We start from the raw sequence: 22,010 nt of genomic DNA, 5'->3' as shown, positions 1-22,010 counted from the left end.
TCCTCCAAGAAAACGAGAGTCTAAAACCATCTCCTATTGTAAATAGCAGTTCTCTGAACATTTTTCCTTCTACCCACATAAACCTTTTGTACTTGAGAGACTGGTTCCTCTTCTTTGCCAAGGAAGGCCATCATCTATCTACACGATTTTAAAAAAATATTTATTTATTTGGCTGTGCCAGGTCTTCACTGAGGCACATGGGATCTTTAGATGTGGCATGTGGGATCTTAGTTCCCTGACCAAGGATTGAACCCATGCACCCTGCATTGGGAGTTCAGAGTCTTAACCACTGGAAACCGGGGAAGCCCCCTTCGTGCATGATTGATCCCATCCAGCCGCTGGCCTCCATCTTGCTTTGTTTGTTCACAGCCCTTACCCTTCTCAATTTTTATGTTTTTATTTGCCCCAGCCCTCCTCTCCCCGACTTGAGAGTATTCCTTCTTACTGTATCTGTGACAGTCTTCAGTTTATTCTATTTCTCTGATCAGCATTCCTCTTCCCACCTAAATAAGTACTCCCAAGCTTTTATCTCCAGACCTCCTCTCTTCTGCTTTTCTTCTGAGGAGTTTTCTTCCCCTTGATAGAGCTTCCTTAAGCACATCTGGGAAGATAGTCCCAAACCTTTATTCCCTTCAGCCCTAGACCAGCCTTGTAAGTTTTTACTTGACATCTCCGCTTGCCTGCCAGACCCAGACTCCTCACCTTCCGCTGGACTAGCTTCTTCCTGTGGCTGCCTGGTCTAAGTCCATGTCAGCACACAGGCTGCACTTCTAAACATCGCTGAGTTTAACATGAACTTTCTCCACTGTCATCATCGTTATTTTCCTGCCTCATTGGTTCCCTGAAACTCAGCAGCTTTCCATTTTTTTATAATTCATGGTCTCCCTTCTGCAGAGGGAAGAACAAAATCAAAGTGGTTTTGAAGAGTCCTAACTTTCTAAACTTGATTACAACCCAGAGCTCTGGTTTTTCTTTGACATTCATGGGCCCAGACAAGAGCCGTCCAATTTCTTCCCCAGGTTTATTTCAAGTGGAATGAACCTAGAAGGACCCTTGACACTGGGGTCCTGGAACTGCTAGGATTTGAACCCAGGATTTTTGTACATCTGGTGGAGTGTTTGCTCACAGTTCCCTGAACACACCCACACTTTCCTTCTGCCACGGTAATATTCCCTTCCCTCCTTTCCTATTACTTGAAATTATATCTAGCCATTGCTCAAAATTTACCATAAACAGCAAAATCTGTAACCTCTCCCTCCTTTGAATGATTTTGAACCATGCCTACTATGAGTGTGAACTTTTTTATCTTTTGTCTTTCTTTTTTTTTTTTTTTTATCACTCTGCACAGCCTTGTGGGATCTTAGTTCCCTCACCAGGGATTGAACCTGGGCCTGAGCAGTGAAAGCATCAAGTCCTAACCCATGGACCTTCAGGGAATTCCCCAGTGTAAGTTTCTTAGTGACTAAAAGGAGTTTCCCATTCATTTCTTTATCTGCTACCACCCCAGGCACCACCCCATCTCCCACCTGGGCATAAGGCCTTGAAGACAAGTGCACGATAAATGTTGTCTCCTTGGTGTCCAAGAAGTGTGTCTGATCATCAGTATTTGTATAATACCTATTTCTTTTATTCCAGCATACACATGTTTTACAATTTAACATTGGTGAAGTCGGGATTCATCCTATAATCGTTGACTGCTGTAAGTTAATTAGCAGCATTTTTTCCTCTCAGTGGTACATAAACTATGGGGGCATCTTACATTTGATGGTGCCTTAGATTCAGTGAAGTCAAGCATCATTCAAGCATCTCTGATAACAATTATGTGCACTCATCTGTCCTCTCTCTACGGTGAATCATTCTCTTCTCAACGTTTCTTTAATTCCTGTTCTCCACTCCTACAGTTGTCTCCTCTTTACCTCATTTAAATCTCTACCTTTCTCACGTAGAGTCACATTATTACACTGCAATAAGACTGTGCTAAATCCGAAGGTGTTATTGGCTCATGATAAAATGCTGTTTACAATTCTGTTTGCTATAGAATGAATGCCAGTTCACTATATAAGCTAGTTAAAATACATCTTTATTTTTGTTAAGTGTGAACAGGCCACCATGCTATAAGAGCTTCCATTTATGAAGACAACGTGGTCAGAAGTCAAGCAGTGCTGAAATTAAATACGACAACTAGAGCAACAGGATGTATTTTTAAAGACAATGTAATTATCATTCTCTGAGCAGCAGTGGGGCCTAGAGAGTCTCCAGAGAGTAAAGGTTTCTAAACATTTCCAGATGCCCTGTACCATGCAATTTCCTTCTTTATGTACCTTCATTCTTCATTTGTTTACGAGGCTGGGAGAGCCACTGGTCTTGGGCCAGGCAACTAGATGGAGGGGACTCTGTCTCCATCAGCATGGGTGGGCAGGGAGAGGTTGGGGGACCTGCCATGACTCTGAGTGTTGCAGAAATAGCACGTCTCTCACCTCTTCCCGCAAACTAGGATCCAGCAAAAAAAAAGATGACTTGCCCCACAAACTCTACACTCTGCGATCCCAAACTATTCTGCCTCTCTCAAGCTTTTTGCTCAGGCCAATCCTTCCATCCACAGCAGCACTAATGAGACTTTCTGTGACTGTGGAAATGTTTTATAACTCTGCACTATCCAATACAGCAGCCACTGGCCACATATGGCTATTGAGTAGAGCACTTAAAATGTGGCTAAAGCCGTGTGGCAAGAACTCAGGTTTTTTTAACTTTAATTAACTTAAATTTAAATTCATGGCCAGTGGCTACCATACTGGAAAGCCCACGTTTAGCATGTACTGTCTACATGTGCACTTGGCATGAACATTTCTTCTCCAGATCCCCAACCTTCAGGGAACAGCTCAGAAGCTGTTATCTCCACGAGATTCAGCCTTCCACTGGAAATCATTCCTTCCTCAGAATTTCCATTACACATTGAACCATTTTTGTTGCGTGTAACATTTTTAATGTATACATAATCATATATCACATCCTTGACCATCCTTGACCAGTCCTTTCTCTGAGGGCTGTGTGAGAATATAATTATGTCTTCTTCTTACTTTGGACCCCACTATGTCTAGTGTAGTGAAAAAAAGTGAAAGTGTTAGACACTCTGCTGTGTCCAATTCTTTGCGACCCCATGGACTATAGCCCATCAAGCTCCTCTGTCCATGGAATTCTCCAGGCAAGAATACTAGAGTGGGTTGCCATTACCTTCTCCAGGGGATCTTTCCAACCCAGGGATCAAACCCAGGTCTCCTGCATTGCAGGCAGAGTCTTTACCATCTGAGCCACCAGGAAAGCCCAATATCTACTGTAGGGATGTTTTTAAATGTCTGTTACATGAATCTTCTAATGACTGGAAGCAGAGTTATTCACATTAACAATGAGGAATTGACAAGGATTATTGTGTAGTACAGGATTACCAAAAGACAGATTTGGGCCTTGGCCTCCAGCTCTTGGGAGGTAACTTCTAGACCCCTGAATTGTCCTACCTGATAGGAGGGTCTTTGTTCACCTGGGGGCCTACAGCCATGCCAGATGGTCTAGGCTAACAGTTTGATTTATGATGGGGTCTTGGGCCAAGGGTTATCAACTCAGCCTCTGGAGGAATGGGAGACTAAGGTCAACCATATGGAGAGTCAGCTGTATCCAGATGGCCAGCCCCCTCAAAAAACTCTGCATCCTGATGAGTTTGGGCAGTGTCTCCCTGGTAGGCAATATTCAGTGTATATTGTCACATATTGCTGAGAAACATAAGCGTTGGCACAGGCTAGGTATTCAATACTTAATGAGTGGCTGAATGGATGGATGAAAGAATGATGTTCCTTAATACTGCAAAATCATGGGAGTTGCCAGACTCACTCAGGTCAAATCATTTCCTGTCTGGGATCTGAGTTTTCCTTTTTCTTCTTTCCTAGATAGGCACTTAATCCAGGTGTAGAGTTTACAGATTTTTTCATTTCCATTTTGAATCCTCATTTCCTGTCTCCTGTCAAGAAAGCCCCTAAGCTTGCCTTTCATTTTCCCCTTTCCTCTATAACAGAATCCTAGGCCTTATAAGGGTCTCCAAATATTTATCTGGAAGGCATTTGAGCCTTTTCTTTATTGGAAGGGGGCCCTCATGAAACTGTTCACACACAAGAACAGAAGAAGACAGTCCCAGAGAGGCAAGAAGTGGGACACAGCACAGCGGGAATGACGAGCAAGCCCACGAGGTCTGGAGAAGGGCAGCTGGAGGGCTCCTGGGGTCCTCCAGGGGCCAGGATTCTGCTCAAGGTGGTCCAGGAGCCGCTGCTCTGTCTGTGAGGGGACATGGTCAGCAGGTCCATGTGTGGACAGCCAGCCAGACCCCATAGATGTCCACACCAGGCAGGACAGTCCAAGGGTTTAGAAGTTACCTTCGCCAGGCATAGCCTCGGAGTCCCTAGGCAAACACTGACCAATAAATCAAGTTGAAAAATATGTAGGAAGCTGGGAATATCAACCGGGAGTACTTGTCGATGGCGTGGGTGTTCTGGAAGATGCGAAGACCCACCTGGCCCTTCAGAAGCCCCTTCTTCCTGGAGGAGCTGGATTCATTGCTCAGGGCCAGGTGGACCACTATTTTGTCTTGTCTTTCTTCTTCTGGCAGAATATGGCTTCTCGGGTACCCAGCTAGGCTGTTGGCCTCGGACTCACTGTAACTTCCATCTAGCATCATGGTTCTTGAGTGAAGCATTCCACACATGCATGGGAACTGCGGGCAACAAACACAGGGGGAGATGTCAGGCACGTTTAGACCTGGAAGAGATCCAGATGAAGGGGCCTGGCTGAGAATATCAGTTCAGTTCAGTTCAGTTCAGTCGCTCAGTCATGTCCGACTCTTTGCGACCCCATGAACTGCAGCTCGCCAGGCCTCCCTGTCCATCACCAACTCCCGGAGTTCACTCAGACTCACGTCCATCAAGTCAGTGACGCCATCCAGCCATCTCATCCTCTGTCGTCCCCTTCTCCTCCTGCCCCCAACCCCTCCCAGCATCAGAGTTTTTTCCAATGAGTCAACTGTTCGCATGAGGTGGCCAAAGTACTAGCCCACAGCTATTCGGAACCACAGAAAGCAGAACTAGCAACATCTCCAGAGATTACTTTGTCCAATGACTCTCTACCCTAGCTGCATATTAGAATCACCTTGGGAGTGCTTTAAACTGGGCACACCTAGGCTCCACTCTAGACTAATTGATTTAAGGCTCTCAGGTTATTCTACCAAGAACCACTTATCTAGTCTAAATGCCCTCAGTTACAGAAGCAAAAACTAAGAACAAGAGAAGCTATACAACTCTCCTGGGATCAGACAGCTGGTATCAGAATTAGGACTTCAAATCCACATATTCTGGTTCCAGCCAGGGGCCCCCACCTCTATGTATAAATACAAAGATGATTAGGTAGGAGACTGTCCTTATTTTAAAGGGTTACAGTTAAGGTTCAAGGGTCATGGTGCCTGCCTGTATTGTATTTTTATTGTTTTATTTTATTTTTCTTGGATAATCCTCTAAGTATAATTGATTTACAATGTATAATTTCAGGTATAGAACAAAGCGATTCAGTTTTATATATATAAGTATGCATATGCAGATCAGCAGCAGCATGCATATGCAGATAGAAATAGATATATATGAGACCTTTTTCAGAGTCTTTTCCATTATAGGTTATAACAAGCTATTGAATACAGTTCCCTGTGCTATACAGTACGTCTTTGTTTATCTATTTTATATACAGTAGTGTATATCTGTTCATTGCAAACTCTTAATTTAACCCCTCTCCCACCAGCCCTTTGCCCTGTACTTTTAAATGGTTCAACTGCACTGACCAAAAGATATGTTTATATGAGAAAAAGTTCACACAAAAATGGCAAAATGTCAACAATGTTGGATGGAGGGGCAGGGTGTATGGATGTACATTATCCTATTTTTTCAACCACTTCTGCAAGTATGAAAACATTCAGAGAAACTATAAGGTGGAGGGAGGGAAATGGTTTTACTTAACTCCTCCTCCTACTTAACTCCTCAGCAAAGTTGGCACCAGTTAACGTTTGGCTCATGAGCCCATATTTTTTGAACGAAGGCTTTGCCATATTTTGAATGACTCTACACAGGAAAGAATATTTTCCTGTATAAAGTCCAAAAGTATTTAAATATAATCCAAAGGTATTTGATATTAATCTATGTACAGATTATTAAACATTTAAACAAGGATTCACATACCCTAGTAAAAAGGATTTGTGTTTGATTGATGCTGGAAAAAGGTATGATGCTAGCCAACTGACCATGGGTTTATTCTCAGTCTGTTGGTTGTAATATGTTTCAAACTCTGCTCTCAGTGTGCCTTTTCCATCTGCGAAAGTAAAATAATAACATTTTACACCCTGTCTCCTACTGTCATGGATTTTGAAATATACAGATGGATACCAAGAGGCATTAGGATACAAAAATAGATGAGAAAAATCAAAATTACTTGAATTATTTTTACACTTGAAGAAATCTGTAGTTTGGAGAGCTATTTTTTTAATCAGGCATGATTGTTTCATTATAATCTCTATGTCTTGTCCCATCAGCAATAATAATTAAGTAGCACACTAATACATTCCTAGATTAATTAACATAGATTTTAAGGATAAGGGTTAATAAGAGGTCATCTATTCAATTCTTTGCACTTAGATATAATCACACCCAAACTTGGTAACATTATGAGACATTGTTTTATCACTGAGGACTTCTTTTTTTAAGACACAGGTCTTTACTCCTTTTCCATGCTCTAAGCTTAAATTCTGTCTGCTAAAACAAACACAGACTTTTAAGATTTTGAGTTAGAATCAGGTGATGCTCAAGATTATGGAAAATCTCTATTTCCCACATCAGCTCATTTCTAAGAAAAATTAAGCGGCTCTTGGCACATTGGGCAGGTCTGGACAATCAGCCAAAGAATTTGAGCACATACGGTGGAGCAGACCCCGTGCCTCCACGCTTTGCCTTCCAGCTTCAACCCAAAGCAGCATAGAGCCCCCTTTTGAACCTGGGTGAATCTAGCAGGCTCTGGTTAGACTTGCCGTCTGCAGAGCAGAAGCCAGACTTTAGTGGGCATCAGAATTGCTCAGGAAATTGTCAGCAATGCCAATTCCAGGGTGCCAGCTCCAGAGAATCTTAATCCATAGGTATGGGGTATGCCTGGAATCTTCATCTATAGTAGGCTGAGAAGGTGAATCCAGGCCTCTTTGGGAACCTCAGCTCCCCTGGGGGCCATGTTAACAGTCGTGAATAGTGATTTCTCTGTGGAGCAGTGAGAGAGAGATTTCATGTCTCCCCACCTGTCTAGCCTCCAGCAACTAACTACACCTTCTCAACCTTTCAATCACATGTTTGACAACAGTGGAGAGCAAGTCCTTACTGCCCGGATTTCTGTTCCCATAGACAGGGAACTAGACTTGGGACCAATGGTCTGTCCACTGATGACTTCCTCTTTGCTCCTTAGATAGCGTTGTATCATCACTGCCCAAGACCAGGCTTATCATATGGTAATAGGTTGATGATCTGCCTGAGAACATGTTATATGAGGTTAATAGTTCGTAAGTCCATATTTGTTAGAGGAAAGCTTTGCTATTTTTTTTGAAAAGCTCTCCACAAGGAAAGCCTCAGTTCAGTTCAGTTCAGTTCAGTCGCTCAGTCATGTCCGACTCTTTGCGACCCCATGAATCACAGCACGCCAGGCCTCCCTGTCCATCACCAACTCCCGGAGTTCACTCAGACTCATGTCCATAGAGTCAGTGATGCCATCCAGCCATCTCATCCTCTGTCGTCCCCTTCTCCTCCTGCCCCCAATCCCTCCCAGCATCAGAGTCTTTTCTAATGAGTCAACTCTTCGCATGAGGTGGCCAAAGTACTGGAGTTTCAGCTTTAGCCTAACAGATTATAAATCAAGTGCTTAAGTAGAATCAAAGGCATTGGATAATGATCAACGTACAGATTATTGAAAATGTGAACAAATACCCAAATGCTGAAGCAGAAAATTTCTGAAGAGAACTTGTAATGTGTATCTTAAACATTCTAGCATATTTGAAGACACCCTGAAAATACTTAGCAGATATATTGTGGAATTGAAAGACTATTTTTGAAAATGCAACACATCCTCTTTGCCTAAAATTTAAAGCTCTCTTATGCAAAGGAGCTCCCAGACATCTAGACATGCATCAATGTAGGATTTTTCAGTCCCCTAATCTCTACATCTTTCAGATGAACATAATTTTTATTAGTGCAATGATTAGTAAGGATTTGGTAACAAGCTGGCATTTTATTTCTTAACATGATTAATAAGAGTCTGTGTGTGAATAGAATAGACTTTCCCTTTCTGCCCACATGCATTGCCCATTTGCCCATTTGCCCATTTGCATTCCATCTCATAGTATACTTTAGTGTAGTGCAGCGCTGTGTAGATAGCACAGTATTTCCAATGAACCTAAAGGCTAAAGTCTCAGGATCAATGGGCCAGAGAACTGATAAATATATGAGTTTTTTATTTTAGAACTTTCCTCTTTTCTGCTCAAAGGCCATGGAGACATTTTCCCTAAACATGTTCAGGAATGATAGTGAGACTTTACGTGCATCTAGAACCACACAATTTCAAAGTAACTTTCCCATACATTATTGCAAGGGTGTTGTAACCCTTAACAGTAACCCTGGGAGGTAGGTGGGGTGAGGATTCCGTTTTACTTTTTTAAAACGGATGAGGAAACTGAGGCCCAAGAGAAGTGGCAGAGCTGAGACCAAGAACCCAAGTCTAGTCCAAAGACGAGCTACTTCCTGGGATCCCTTGTGATAGAAGCTAGAATATTCTGAAATGGATCCTCCTCCTTTTGCACAAACATTCTCCCTCCCACTGTCCTCATCCAACCAGCAGCATGGACTCCAACAAGGAAATGAATGAAACCTCTCTCGCCTTCTCCTGCAGCTTCCGCTCCTTCCGCTCCTGCACGGTGGTCAGGTAGTTGACGGCCGCGTACTCCAGCACCGAGAGGAACACGAACACGAAGCTGACCCAGAGGTAGATGTCCACGGCCTTGATGTAGGACACGCGGGGCATGGAGGCGTTCACGCCCGTGATGATGGTGGACATGGTCAGCACCGTGGTGATCCCTGCAATGTCCAGCTTTAGTTCAGCCTCTGACAAGCGTACACGGCGGCCCCATTTTACATTCTCTCTCTTATATCCAACCAGAAGTGCCCCTGGCAGGTTTCCACCTCATAGAGGTGTGAGGGTCTGCTCCAAAGCAGCCACCCCGTTCTCCTCCTGGGCCACTCACTGCGTGTCCCCTTTTACTCTGAGCCCCTTGCAGCTGGGGGTCTCTGTGATGTGACTGCCAAGATCCATGGTGCATCCCAGAGGATCTGCTCAGATGTGGAATTTAAAACAGTCACTGTGAAAATCGACTATACGTCAATAAAAAAATATTTTTTTAAATTGAATAAAAATGTAACTAATTGAATTTAAATTTAAAACTAATTAATTTAATTTAATTTAATAAAAATTTAAAAGCAGGGGCTAAAGAACTCCTCTCAAGGAGGCGTCCCAAACCTCAAGAAAAGAACACGTCTGCCTTCATCTGAGTCCAGAAAGCTTGTCACACCAGTTTCTTCCTCATTGTGCCTTGCTGGTCAAACCCTCTCATGTCTCAGGGCCCAACCTGATTTTGTCCAAACTGACAATGATGAGGTGCAAGTGTTGACTCTGACACTTAGGGGCTTCTAAGGCTAAGCCGCAACTCCAGGGAATGCAGCCCCCCTCCTTCCAAGAAATCATGAAACATGGGCCCTGCTCCCAAACTCTGTCTAAACAAAGCCAACAAACTAAGTTTTTGTATTTACAGAGTAAGTTTGGGCATTTGTCGAATTGCCTCATTTATCAAAGTACCGAGCTCCGACGCTGCCAGTGGTGGAAGTCCACATCCAGAAAGTGGACTTTCTGAAAGTACTCTCTTTCTGAAATGATTTGAGCAGAGGTGGTGTGGTTTGAGCTCCCTCAGGTTTTCACCACGTGGTCTGGGAAACTGAGGGCAGCTTGGAATTGGAAAGCAAGAAGCAGGAGGAAAGTTCGCTCCTCTGACTCAGACAGACCATCACTTAAGAACCCTAAATGGCGATTTTTACTTCTCTACATAGTGACTGGATGAAAAAAAAACAAAAAACAAAAACCCACCCTGCCACACCTTATCAAGTGCTTTTACCCAGTGAGACTCTGGCTGGCACGGCTCTGCGGTCGATCCAGAAGGACACCCAGGACAGCATGACCATCAGGGTGGCGGGAAAGTAGGTTTGCAGCAAGAAGAAGAAGATGTGGCGACGCAGCGTGAAGTTGATGTACAGACGGTTGTACCAGCCTGCGGGACACAGGAAGAAGCAGTGAGATCCCATCACAGAGGCAAAAACAAACTCCTTTCCTGGGAGCCCTTCTTTCCCCATCATCATATTCATCTTCAGCAGAAAGTTAAAAGTTCATGATTGGTTGCCTTAGTACAATAAGCTTCCTTTCTAAAATCTAATCCCTCTGAGCCTCAGTTTTCTGGTCTATGAACTGGGGAGAATATCAATATTATCTACACCATAGATTCATTGGGTAGACAGTAGTTAATTCATATAAAACGCTCAAAACAGCAGCACATAATGAAAAAGAAATTCTTTAAAATGGCTTTAGGGGCTTCCCTGGCAGCCCAGTGGTTAAGACTGCACACTTCCATTGCAGGGGGCACAAGTTCTACCCCTGGTTGATCCCTCATGCTGCTTGGTGCAGCCATAAAATAAATAATTTGTTTCAAAAAAAAAGGTTTCAGAAAAGAGTTTATTTAAACTTGCCAAGAAGAGATGGGAAAAGAAGATTGTGTGCCAAATACACATCAGAGCAGAAGAGAAGAGAGGGATGAAGGTGAGCACCATGGACATAAAGGGAAGCTGGCACGGGCTGTCCTGACACCCTTGGCTGGGGCTCGCTCTTCTCCACTGTTGTATGTTGTGGACAGAAGGGTGGGGCTGGGGGCAGGTAAATGGGGAGATAGTGGCCATGCAGGAGCAGACAGTAGCACAAAATCTTCCCACACCTGTGCCCGAGCTTCTCAGCACTGGGACAGGAAGGGTAAGGAAGTGAGAAGTCCTCTATGGACCTGTGGCTACTGTGGAGCTGTATATTGTATAAAGGTACATTGAAGTCCTAACTCCCACCACCTGTGAATGTGACCTTACTGAGAAATCAGGTCTTCAGTGTAAGGTGAGGTCCCTTTGAGTTAGGGTGGCCCATAACCCAATGGCAGGGGTCCTTAGAGAAGAGGGGAGTTTAAACATAGGTGTACAAAAACACGGGCTTCCCTGGTGGGTCAGATGGTAAAGAATCTGCCTGCAATGCAGGAGGCCTGGGTTCAGTCCCCAGGTTGGGAAGATCTCCTAGAGAAGGGAATGGCTACCCATGCCAGTATTCTTGCCTGGAGAATTCCATGGATAGAGGAGCCTGGTGGGCTACAGTCCATGGGGTTTCAAAGAGTCAGACATACCATGGACACACCAGAGACACAGGGAGCCACATAACAATAAAGGCTGAGGTTGAAGTGATGCTACAACCACCAGCAGCTGATAGGAGGCAGGGAAGGATTCCTTCCCAGAGCCTTCAGGAGGAGCAGAGTGCTCAGGCTTCCAGCCTCAGCACTGGGAGTGAACACATTCCTATTGTTTCAAGCATCCAGTTTGTGGTACTTTGTTAGGATGCCCCTAGGCAACTATTTACAAGGGCTGATGGTGAGATCAGAGAAGAGTTCACAAATGGACACTCTCAAAACTTCAAATATGGACCCAGGGTCCAAGAAGAGGTCACACTACACATGAGAAATGAATCTATATCTCTGAATATAGGTTGTAAATGCATTTCCCTGGAAAGCTATCCATCTATATCGTTAAGTCAGATGAATCAGTTTATAGAATCGTGTGTAAAACCTGACTTTTGTAAAATTACACTTTTGTAATTTTTCTAAGGGCTTTCCAGGTGGCTCAGTGGTAGAGAATCCGCCTGCCAAGAGGGAGACACCAGTTCTATCCCTGGTTTGGAACGATGGTCTGGAGAAGAAAATGTCAACCCACTCCAGTAGCCTTGCCTGGGAAATCCCAAGGGCAGAGAAGGCAGGCAGGCTACAGTCCATGGGGTCTCAAAAGAGTCAGATATTACTTAGTGACTAAACAACAACAATAATTTTGTAAAATTACATAATTTTGTAAAATGACATACTTAATCAGGATGTCTGCAAGGATATTTGCTGAATTGTTCAGAATGAGTGCCTCCAGCCATGAGATTTCAGAGGACAGCAACTTTTAAATCCTCTGCATTTAAGTGCTATTTTTGTTTTGTTGCTCTATGCATTATTAAAATAATTAAAAAATTCTTTTCATCGGAAGGGGGCCAAAGAAGAATTCTAGTGCATTTTCTTCCACATGTGAACCCAACTGTGGCAGAAGTTAGCTACCTGTGCTGCTGTAGAAGGCCAGTCTGGAAGTGGTGTGGAATTTCTGAATCAGAAACTGAGATAGGGAGATCTTTTCATCCGTTTTCAGGGATTCGTCCCCATTCTTCCAATATAGCATCAGATCTTCATCTGTATATGCATCTTTGGGGAGAGGAAAAGAAGTTAATTTGACTCCTTGTCTTCTGAGGCAAGGTGGAGCAACAGGGCCTGGGAGTAAATAGGTCTTATCTCTGGCAGGCGGTACTCAGTCTCAGAGTTACTAAAATGGCACAGGGAGGGAAGAAGGCAAAGGTCTGTCATTACGAATACAGATACTTACAGCTTTCCAGCTCCAAAGAACAGGTCTGAGAATCCAGGGGAAAGTGGCTGAAATCCATGTTGCACATGGCAGTGACCGTAATCCTAGAATCCAAACAAACATTCTGCTCATTCAGTGACCTACTGACTCGCCTGTCTACCCATAGTAAGGAGGACACAGATGTGGTCAGGAGCAGCTGCCTCCTTCCAGAAGCTTGGAAACCCAGGTCTCTAAATTAACTTTTTTTTTTTTTTCAGAGCACCGTGTGGCACACTGGACCTTATTTCCCCAACCAGGGATCGAAACTGTGTCCCCTGCTTTGGAAGCACTGAGTCTTAACCACTGAGTCCCTCTATGTTAACTTTTAGAGTTTTGTCTTCTGTATATGGTGGTATTTGCTCTGCTCAGATGCCAGCTCCTGAGGGTGTTGGTTGTGAATGACCCACACTGGCACCTCCCCCGGGCATTGTTCTTACAGAGGTTATGCCTTCATAGCCCCCACTCAAGGTTATTAGCATCAGATTCTGGCAAACTGTACAGGCAGGCCAGGAAGGTGGGAGATAAGACTGTAATCACTCAAGTCAGCCCAGAAGACATTCTATGGTAGCACCTATTAAGCAGTAGCTATTGCTATTTATCTAATGTTTATTATTAATAAACATTGATAATATGTTTGATAGAATCATAGGCTGTCAGAGGTAGAGGGTGTAAAGAAGGTCATTGTCTCCTTCAATTCATTCAGGCTCAATTAGTTTCCTAACCCAAGCTTAAGATCCCCGGTGATGGGGAAGTTACCACCTACTATGGTGGCCATTTCATTTTTAGAGTTCTGTTATCAGAAGGTTCAGACCTTCCCATGTATTCCATAGATCCAACCACAGTGGCAAACTCTCCAGGGCTAAATGGACAGACCACACATTTTTTTAACAGAGGGTTGTTTTTTTTCTTTGTGGTGGTTTTTTAACCTGAAATTGAATAGCTAATTCATTCCACAAATACCGTTTCCTCACCTACAATGAATAACACAGTTTAGCTCTGACGATACAGTGGTAAATCAGCCAAACTTTCCCTGGCGTTGTCCACACGTATTAGAATGACTCTAGACAGAGACCATGACCCCGGGGACGGTTACCTCATGCTATACAGCACCTGCCCATCAGGGAACACTCTCAGCATGATGTTGTCTGTGGTGGTGTCATGGATGAACGATCTTTTGGAGTGAACAAAGAACACATCAGGGACCCAGATCTTCTTCACCAGCCGGCCGTCGAAGGTCATGCTCTTGTTGCTGGCGCTGGGGAAAGCCAGCCGCTCATCCTTCCAGTAATGCCGCAGGTACAAGGTCATGGTGAAGTCCTATGGAGCAGGGGTAAGACCAGACAGAGATGCCTTACAAAACTCCCTTCCTGACTGTCCCTTCCACCGCCATGATGGCTGCCTCAGGCTCAGCCTCCAGGGTCTGGGTGACAGTCTGCTGTCCTGCTGCACCACAGCCACCACTGCCACAGGAAAGAGAATGATTCCTTCTCATGCCTTGTGAGACTGGAGCCCAGGAGACTGCACAGCTCCTCCTTCAGGCCTTGCAAAGGAAAAATGGCAGCTGTGATACCCTCTGGCTGGCATGGAGCCAGCAAGGCAGGATTTCCCCAAAGCCCTGCACGCTCACCAATACCTGTGCACACACGGCTCCTTACCTATTGGCTAACCATTCAGCTCAACTCAGTAGACACTTCCAGAAACCTGGACAGTCAAGTGTCCCATTTAGGAGGATTTCTTAGACTTGTAAGATCTTTGAAGGCAGAATTGTGCCCTGCCTACCACTGAATCTCCAGACCCTAGTTTAGTGCCTGGAAGAGCAGAGAAGTGGATGCTCAATAAATATTTGCAGGATGGAAAAAATGAAGGGAATGAATGGATGAAGAGATAGGCAGCAGTATAATTTCAGCCTGAAAGCTTATTCTGTTACCAAGTGTCTCTGTGGTTGTGTCTTAAACTAAGAGTGAAGCCCTTACGCTGCAGTCAGAGCTAAGATATAAACGCAGATAAGTCTTCTGGGAGTAGGTGGAGGAAGGCTGGAAAGATGCCTGTGATGTTGGGCTCAGAGTGGATGCCCATTTCTGCTCTATCAGCTACACCCAGACCCCTCCTGCCTGTCCTGCAGGCCGGTCCCGTAGAGGTGAGCACCAACCAGCCCATTTCTTTAATCTTTCACTTCCCTCTTTTGTCTTTCTATTTGCAAACTCCCGGTTTCTTCTGCCTCAGAGACCTCGGACAAGCTCTTGCTGTGCCCTCTCCACAGCTATCAGGTCTCAGCTGAAATGAGACTTCTTCAAAGAGGCTCTGGTGACCCCCCAATCCTGCTGGACACCACCGTAGAGCGAGAGGCGGGCACTGGTGATCAGAGACCTGCAGGACTTCCAGGTGAACACGCCCACCTCCTGTGCTCCTCCGAGTGTGGCTCGTCTGACCACTCACATTACTTGAGGGCTGTCTTCAGAACAAAAATTGCTGGCTGTCACTCCCAGAGACTGAATCTGCAAGTGTGGCACGGGGCCTAGGATCTGCATTTAATCAACATCCCCTCCCAGGCCGGGGCTTCCCAGACAACACAAGTTGGGCAAGAACCTGCCTGCCAGTGTAGGAGAGGCAAGAGTCTGGGGTTCAATCCCTGGGTCGGGAAGATCCCCAGGAGAAGGTAATGGCAACCCACTCCAGTATTCCTGCCTGGAGAATTCCATGAGAAGTCTGATGGGCTACAGTCCAGAGGGCCACAAAGAATCAGACACGACTGAGCGACAGAGCACCCTCCCAAGTTATTTTGACCCATGAAGCTAGAGAACCCCGGCTGTAGATTTCCCTGCACCTGGGTCAACCTCCAAGTGCCAGTTTTATCCCCTCCAGCTGTGGCCCCGCCCCCAGGCACAGCCAGTACCAGCGTGGCCCCGCCCACCGCAGGCTGCTGCGGGACAGCAGCCCTGGCATCCCACACTAGAGCTGCCCACCACGGGCCCCGCGTACCATGTCCACCTCGGAGATGCTGTCCAGGCTCTCCACCTGCACGTCCACGCCCACTGGGATGGCAGGGCCTGCAGAGGAGCAAAGACAGCTGGTTAAGTCACCTTCCACTGGGTGGGTATACAGCTCCAACTGCCTTCCATGTAGAGCAGCAGTGAGGTAGTGATTCAAATTCCATGAGGGTTTTCTTACTACTTCCTGATGTGCTGGGTGCCTAAGCTTTCTCCATGAAGGCAGGAACTGTGTCTACCTTAACTGTCTTTCCTGGGTCACATGTGTGTGTGCTAAGTCTCTTCAGTCGTGTCCGACTCTTTGTGACTCCATGGACTGTAGCTGGCCAGGCTTCTCTGTCTGTGGGATTCTCCAGGTGAGAATACTGGAGTGGGTTGCCATGCTCTGCTCCAGGGGATCTTCCTGATCCAGGGATCAGAACTGCATCTCTTAGGTCTCCTGCATTGGCAGGCAGATTCTTTACCACTAGCGCCACCTGGAAGGCCAGGGTGGGTGTTTAATCTATGCTTGTATGAGTGGATGAGCTGGATTATGTATGTTATGTTTCTGTGAAATGATTTTTTTAGATTTTAATATTTATTTAAATTTAATCTTAATATTTAAAACTATTTAGTATTTTAAAAACCTCTTAAATGGGAAAAACCAAAAACCTGTATTTGTCAGGCATATTAATGAATGCTGTTCCACTCACAGGTAAAAGATGTCTTTGAGAGCATCAGGTAGCATCTGGACAGGGCCTTCTGAGAGGAAGGCATTGTCTGGAGGCCAGCCTGATGCCCCTGGGGCCTCTGGGCCCTGACCAGTGGTTTCAGGACTGGGGCATGCCGACCCACAGTGGTCTGAGCTGGGAGAAACTTAGGGTGGCGGTGGGAGTTTGGGTCTCAGGGAATGAGGACTGGGAGGGCCAGGGACTTTATCTGAGGGCAGGGAAGGAGGATCAGAGATCCTAACAGGATCTGGTGGGTCAGGACATTGGATGGGCTCACCGATGTCCCCAAACCTCTTCCGGTAGGTTTGCTAATACTTGCAATCTTACCGTAAGAGATTTGGGGTTTTTTGACTGAGCAGATAGAATGAGAGCATTTTAGTTATTACTGGTGGGATTTCATGGCTATTTTCTGTGTTCCTAAGCATGAACACAAATGAACACATACACACTGCTTTTTTTTGGTCTGTTATACCACATGGCTTGTGGAATCCTAGTTCCCCAGCCAGGAATTGAACCCCGGCCCACAGCAGTGAAAGCACTGAGTCCTAACCACTGGACTGCCAGGGAATTCCCACTTTTTATTTTTGCTTTTCCCCTCCCAGATTAATTGGGTCATAAGCTGACCTTTTTATTTTCCTGTGCTTTCAACTGATGGCTCAGGTCAGGGCCCATGAAAGATCACTGCTCGGACAGCCAGTCTTTTCTTATTCCAGGCTCCAGGTAGAGTGGAATGGCCAGTGTGAGGCAGAGGCCCCCTCCTCAGGGCTGACTGCCAGTCTTTCTCTCCTGGGGGGACTGCAACATGAGGAAGGGTCTGCCGGCAACCTGCCCGGGGTCCCCCCTCCCAGCACCTAGACCCCTGTACCGGACCGTGTGCTCCCAGTATCACCGTGGGAAGCAGGGCTGTTTAATATCTTGTCCTCTGGATCTCCTTTACCCCTGAGACATTAAAACAGCCCAGGGCTAGAGCTCTTCACCCTCCCTTGAGCCCTTATCCCCTTTCCTGTGTCCCCTTTCTATAGAGCACCACATAGCCTGTAATGCCCAGTCGTCCCAAAAGCCAAACAGCAGAAATAGTAGAGCCATCACCCTCTTTGGATCCACTTCACTGTGCCCTGGTTTTCAGATAATGAGTACAGTGTTTGACCAGTGGCTGGACAATTTCCAGGTAAAATACATCAGCTTGCTTGGTGCCTGCTACTGTGTCTCTCTGTCCCCAGGGCCTGCCTTGCCCTCTGTAGCTCCAGTCATTCTTTAGAGAGAAAGTTAATAAAGCCTGGGAGGGTGAATTCAAGGCTATGAGGTGTTGCCCATACGGGAGGGCAGGGCAGGTGTCAAGGATCCTGGGCTGTTGGAAACTATCTGTGTATTCAGGAGGCTCCAGAGCTGTGTTCAGGGACTCGCACCCCCAAGCTTGAATGGGACCAACAACTTTGCCTCCCTTGGTCCCAGGGCAGTGAAGGTTATCTTGGCCATTGATCGGCCCAGCAGCCCAAGGCTAACACTCCATCCCCAAGTTCTCCTGAGTGCTCCATTTTGTCACCCTTCCCAACCTGATTTTTGAGAAATTCTTCCAAATTACTGGCCTTTCTCCTTCTTCCGTTAACAATTTTGTGTTTTTGGTAGGTCTAAGCCCTATAAGAGTTAGAAAGAAAATAGTCTAGTGAAGTCAACTAGGCATTCATGTCTTGGCTCCAGAACACTGATGTGGGTTTTTCAGGTTTAAGAAGATTGAAGATCCCGCATACTGCAACTAAAATCTGGCACAGCCAAATAAATAAATATTTTTAAAAAATATTTAGGAATAGGTACATAGAAATAAATTTAACAAAATATCTGAATGTCTTCTATAAAGAAAGCTATGAAGTACTGAGAGAAATGAAAGAAGACCTAAGTAAAGGAAAAATAATTTTCCTGAATTGGAAGATTCAATATTATAAAGATATTAATTGTGTGTTTGTGTGTTTACTTTGCCAACAAAGGTCCATCTAGTCAAGGCTATAGTTTTTCCACTGGCCATGTATGGATGTGAGAGTTGGACTATAAAGAAAGCTGAGTGCCGAAGAATTGATGCTTTTGAACTGTGGTGTTGGAGAAGACTCTTGAGAGTCCCTTGGACTGCAAGGAGATCCAACCAGTCCATCCTAAAGGAAATCAGTCCTGAATATTCATTGGAAGGACTGTATCAGGACTGAAGCTGAAACTCCAATACTTTAGGCACCTGATGCAAAGAACTGACTCATTTGAAATGAGTCCCTGATGCTGGGAAAGATTGAGGGCAGGAGGAGAAGGGGACAACAGAGGATGAGATGGTTGGATGGCATCACTGACTCAATGGACATGAGCTTGGGTAGACTCCGGGAATTGGTGATGGACAGGGAGGCCTGGCGTGCTGCGATTCATGGGGTCTCGAAGAGTCAGACACGACTGAGCGACTGAACTGAACTGAACTGTGTGTGTTAGTTGTTCAGCTATGTCTGCCTCTTTGAGATCCCATGGACAGCAGCCGAGCAGGCTCCTCTGTGCACGGAATTTTCTAGGCAAGAATACTGGAGTGGGTTGCCATTCCCTTCTCTAGGGAATCTTCCCAACTCAGAGATAAAACCTGGATCTCCCACACTGCAGGCAGATTCTTTATTGTCTGAGCCACCAGGGAAGCCCAAAGATATTAATTACTCCATATTAAACTATAGACTCAATGCAATTATTATCAAAATCCCATTTGGTTTTCTTGTGGAACTTGACAACGAGATTATTAGGAAATTCAAAGTTCCGATAACAGTTCTTCTTGAAGGAAAAAAGGGTGGGAGGATTTGTTCTACCAGATATCAGGATTTGCTAGAAAAATACGGTAATTCAGAAGTGAAGTACTAGGACTCTGGTGGTTAGGATTCTGGTCTTGCAATGCAGGGCCTTCAGGTTTGATCCCTGATGGGGGAACTAAGATCCCATTCGCCATGTGGTATGGTCAAAAATTTTTTAAAAAGAAAAAGTGAAGTACCAGTATAAAAATGGACAAATGAATAAATGGAACAGAGTGGAGACTCCAGAAACACACACACACTTACAGACACCTGACTTTAAATACCACTGCAGATCATTGGCAGAGAAGGCAATGGCACCCCACTACAGTACTCTTGCCTGGAAAATCCCATGGATGGAGGAGCCTGGTGGGCTGCAGTCCATGGGTCGCAAGGCGTCAGACACGACTGAGCAACTTCACTTTCACTTTCATGCATTGGAGAAGGAAATGGCAACCCACTCCAGTGTTCCTGCCTGGAGAATCCCAGGGACGGGGGAGCCTGGTGGGCTGCCGTCTATGGAGTCACACAGAGTCGAACACGACTGAAGTGACTTAGCAGCAGCAGCAGCAGATCATTGGAGAGGGAATAGTATTTTCAATAACTAAAGCTGCTGCTGCTGCTGCTGCTGCTGCTAAGTTGCTTCAGTCGTGTCCAACTCTGCGACCCCATAGATGGCAGCCCACCAGGCTCCCCTGTCCCTGGGATTCTCCAGGCAGGAACACTGGAGTGGGTAACTAATGCTGAGACAATGTATATATGAAAATCATAAAATGTGCAGAACAACTCCAAGTGGACCGTGGATTCAAAGATAAGAGGCAAAACCACAAATAGCAGGATAGCAATGATCTGCTTTATCCAGACACAAAAAGCACTACCCTTAAGAAAACCCATGGCAAAACAAATCCTTTGGTGTTAGAAGCTAGGACAATGGTTGGCTACGGTGGAGAGAAAGACACTTCTGGAGTTCTGGAAATTCTGTTTCTTGGTCAAGGTGCTGGTTGCAAGAATGTGTTCACTTTTTGATAATTTACTAAGCTGAACAGTTATGATTTGCATACTTTTCTGTATACATGTTGTAGGTCAATGAAAAATTCTGATCAAAAAAATCAAGAACTCTTATTTATCAAAGACACCATGGAGAAAGTAAAAATAAGCTACTGAGTGGAAGATATCCACAGTACATGTGACTGGCAAAGGGCTCATATATAGAATATAAAAATAACTCCTAAGAGTTCATTAAGAAAAAAATCATATAATCCGGTACAAAAAGGCACAAGAGATTTGAATAGGCATTTAACAAAAGAACAACCAATAGATATGAGAAAGTACACAGTTGCGTTAATATTTCCCTTAGAACCACAATGAAATAATGATACTGTCACCCAACAAATCAGGCTCATATGAAAGAGCAACTACACTAAGTGTTGATAAGGATATAGAGCAATAGGAGGAACCTCCTACATTGCCAGTGGTGGGGGCAAATTGGTACAATCACCTTAGAAGACATTATCCAGCAAAATGGAAGCTATGTAAACCTCATGACCTATCTACAGAATAGGGAAAATACATTGTGGTATATTCTTAGAATGGAATGTTACATTTACATTCAACAACATGGATGAATACACTTTATGAAAATTTCATCAATGCAGATTGCATGGCTTGACTTTCTCCTCCATGGCCCTTCCCATTCCTTGAGAGCGTCTTAGAAAGTCTGAGTTAATTTGAAGACTGAGTTAAGTTGAAACTCTTTCTCGTGTTGGTGAATATAATCAAGCATTTTGGTTTGAAAACAGACCTGACATTTTTCATGGTGAGCACTGCCCCTGTACAGCAGTGCTATATGGCAGGCATTAACCATCCACCTGGGGTGGGGGAGTGGAGGCTGGACTAGATCAAGGCTCTCCCTTCCACAAACCAGCATCAGCATCACCAGGCACTTAGCGATGCAATTCTTGGGTCCCACCCTGAGTCTCCTGCCCCAGAGACATCACAAGTCCTGGAATGATGGTGATCCATAGTCACGTTTGAGGACACTGGACGACTGACCTTTAACGAAACTCCAGGAGTGAGGTTTTATAGTGTCCACGTCCTGGTTACCATTTTCCTCTTGTTTTCAACTCTTCCACTGTGCTATCTCCACCAGCTGTCTCCACTTCCTGCTCAACCATGCCTTCCTTCCCCCATTGCACTTGCTGAGCTGAGGAGTCTTTTTTCCTAAGCCTTGCTTGGCTCCCTGACCTCTCTCCCATGATCACTCTCCTTAGTAGAAACCCCCTTCCTTTTCCATCTCTGTGACACAGCTCTTGCCTGGCCCCTTCTCTTCTCTGCAGACACTCAGTCCCTCCCACAGCCAACTCGCCTCTTAAAGCTGATGACTCTTGGTACTTTCCTGACATCCAGTGGTTAAGAATCCATCTTCAAATGCAAAGGATATAGGTTCCATCCCTGGTCAGGGAACTAAGATCCCATATGCCACAGTGCAACTAGACCGATAACCTCTGGAGCGCAAGCACTACAACCAGAGAGCCCACGTGCCACAGTAATGACCCAGCGTAGCCAAGATTAAAAAAATAAAAACTGATGACTCTTTGTCCATCCTGGTTCCAATCTCTGACCAAACTCTGA

At 45.2% G+C, this 22,010-nt stretch overlaps 1 protein-coding gene across 2 annotated transcripts in view; it reads right to left on the bottom strand.

The window, feature by feature from the left end:
- Nucleotides 1–2,059: 2,059 nt before the first annotated feature.
- LOC101110852 (gamma-aminobutyric acid type A receptor subunit rho2) overlaps nt 2,060–22,010 on the bottom strand; it is a 41,825-nt gene continuing 21,874 nt past the window's right edge. Inside the window, exons 3-9 of one of the 2 annotated variants that reach the window (XM_060419568.1) lie at nt 15,861–15,928; nt 13,975–14,198; nt 12,864–12,946; nt 12,545–12,685; nt 10,271–10,423; nt 8,977–9,182; nt 2,060–4,756 (exon numbers count right to left, since the gene is read on the bottom strand). In XM_060419568.1, the coding sequence (XP_060275551.1) occupies nt 4,445–4,756; nt 8,977–9,182; nt 10,271–10,423; nt 12,545–12,685; nt 12,864–12,946; nt 13,975–14,198; nt 15,861–15,928 (1,187 nt within the window). In that variant the 3' untranslated portion in view covers nt 2,060–4,444. The remainder of the gene's footprint in view (nt 4,757–8,976; nt 9,183–10,270; nt 10,424–12,544; nt 12,686–12,863; nt 12,947–13,974; nt 14,199–15,860; nt 15,929–22,010) is intronic. The other variant, XM_027972715.3, reaches the window with a different exon arrangement.

The sequence above is a fragment of the Ovis aries genome, chromosome 8, assembly GCF_016772045.2.
Source record: "Ovis aries strain OAR_USU_Benz2616 breed Rambouillet chromosome 8, ARS-UI_Ramb_v3.0, whole genome shotgun sequence".
Lineage (NCBI taxonomy): Eukaryota > Metazoa > Chordata > Mammalia > Artiodactyla > Bovidae > Ovis > Ovis aries.
The sequence above is the reverse complement of the archived record's forward strand: the minus strand, read 5'-3'. Positions and strand labels throughout refer to the sequence as shown.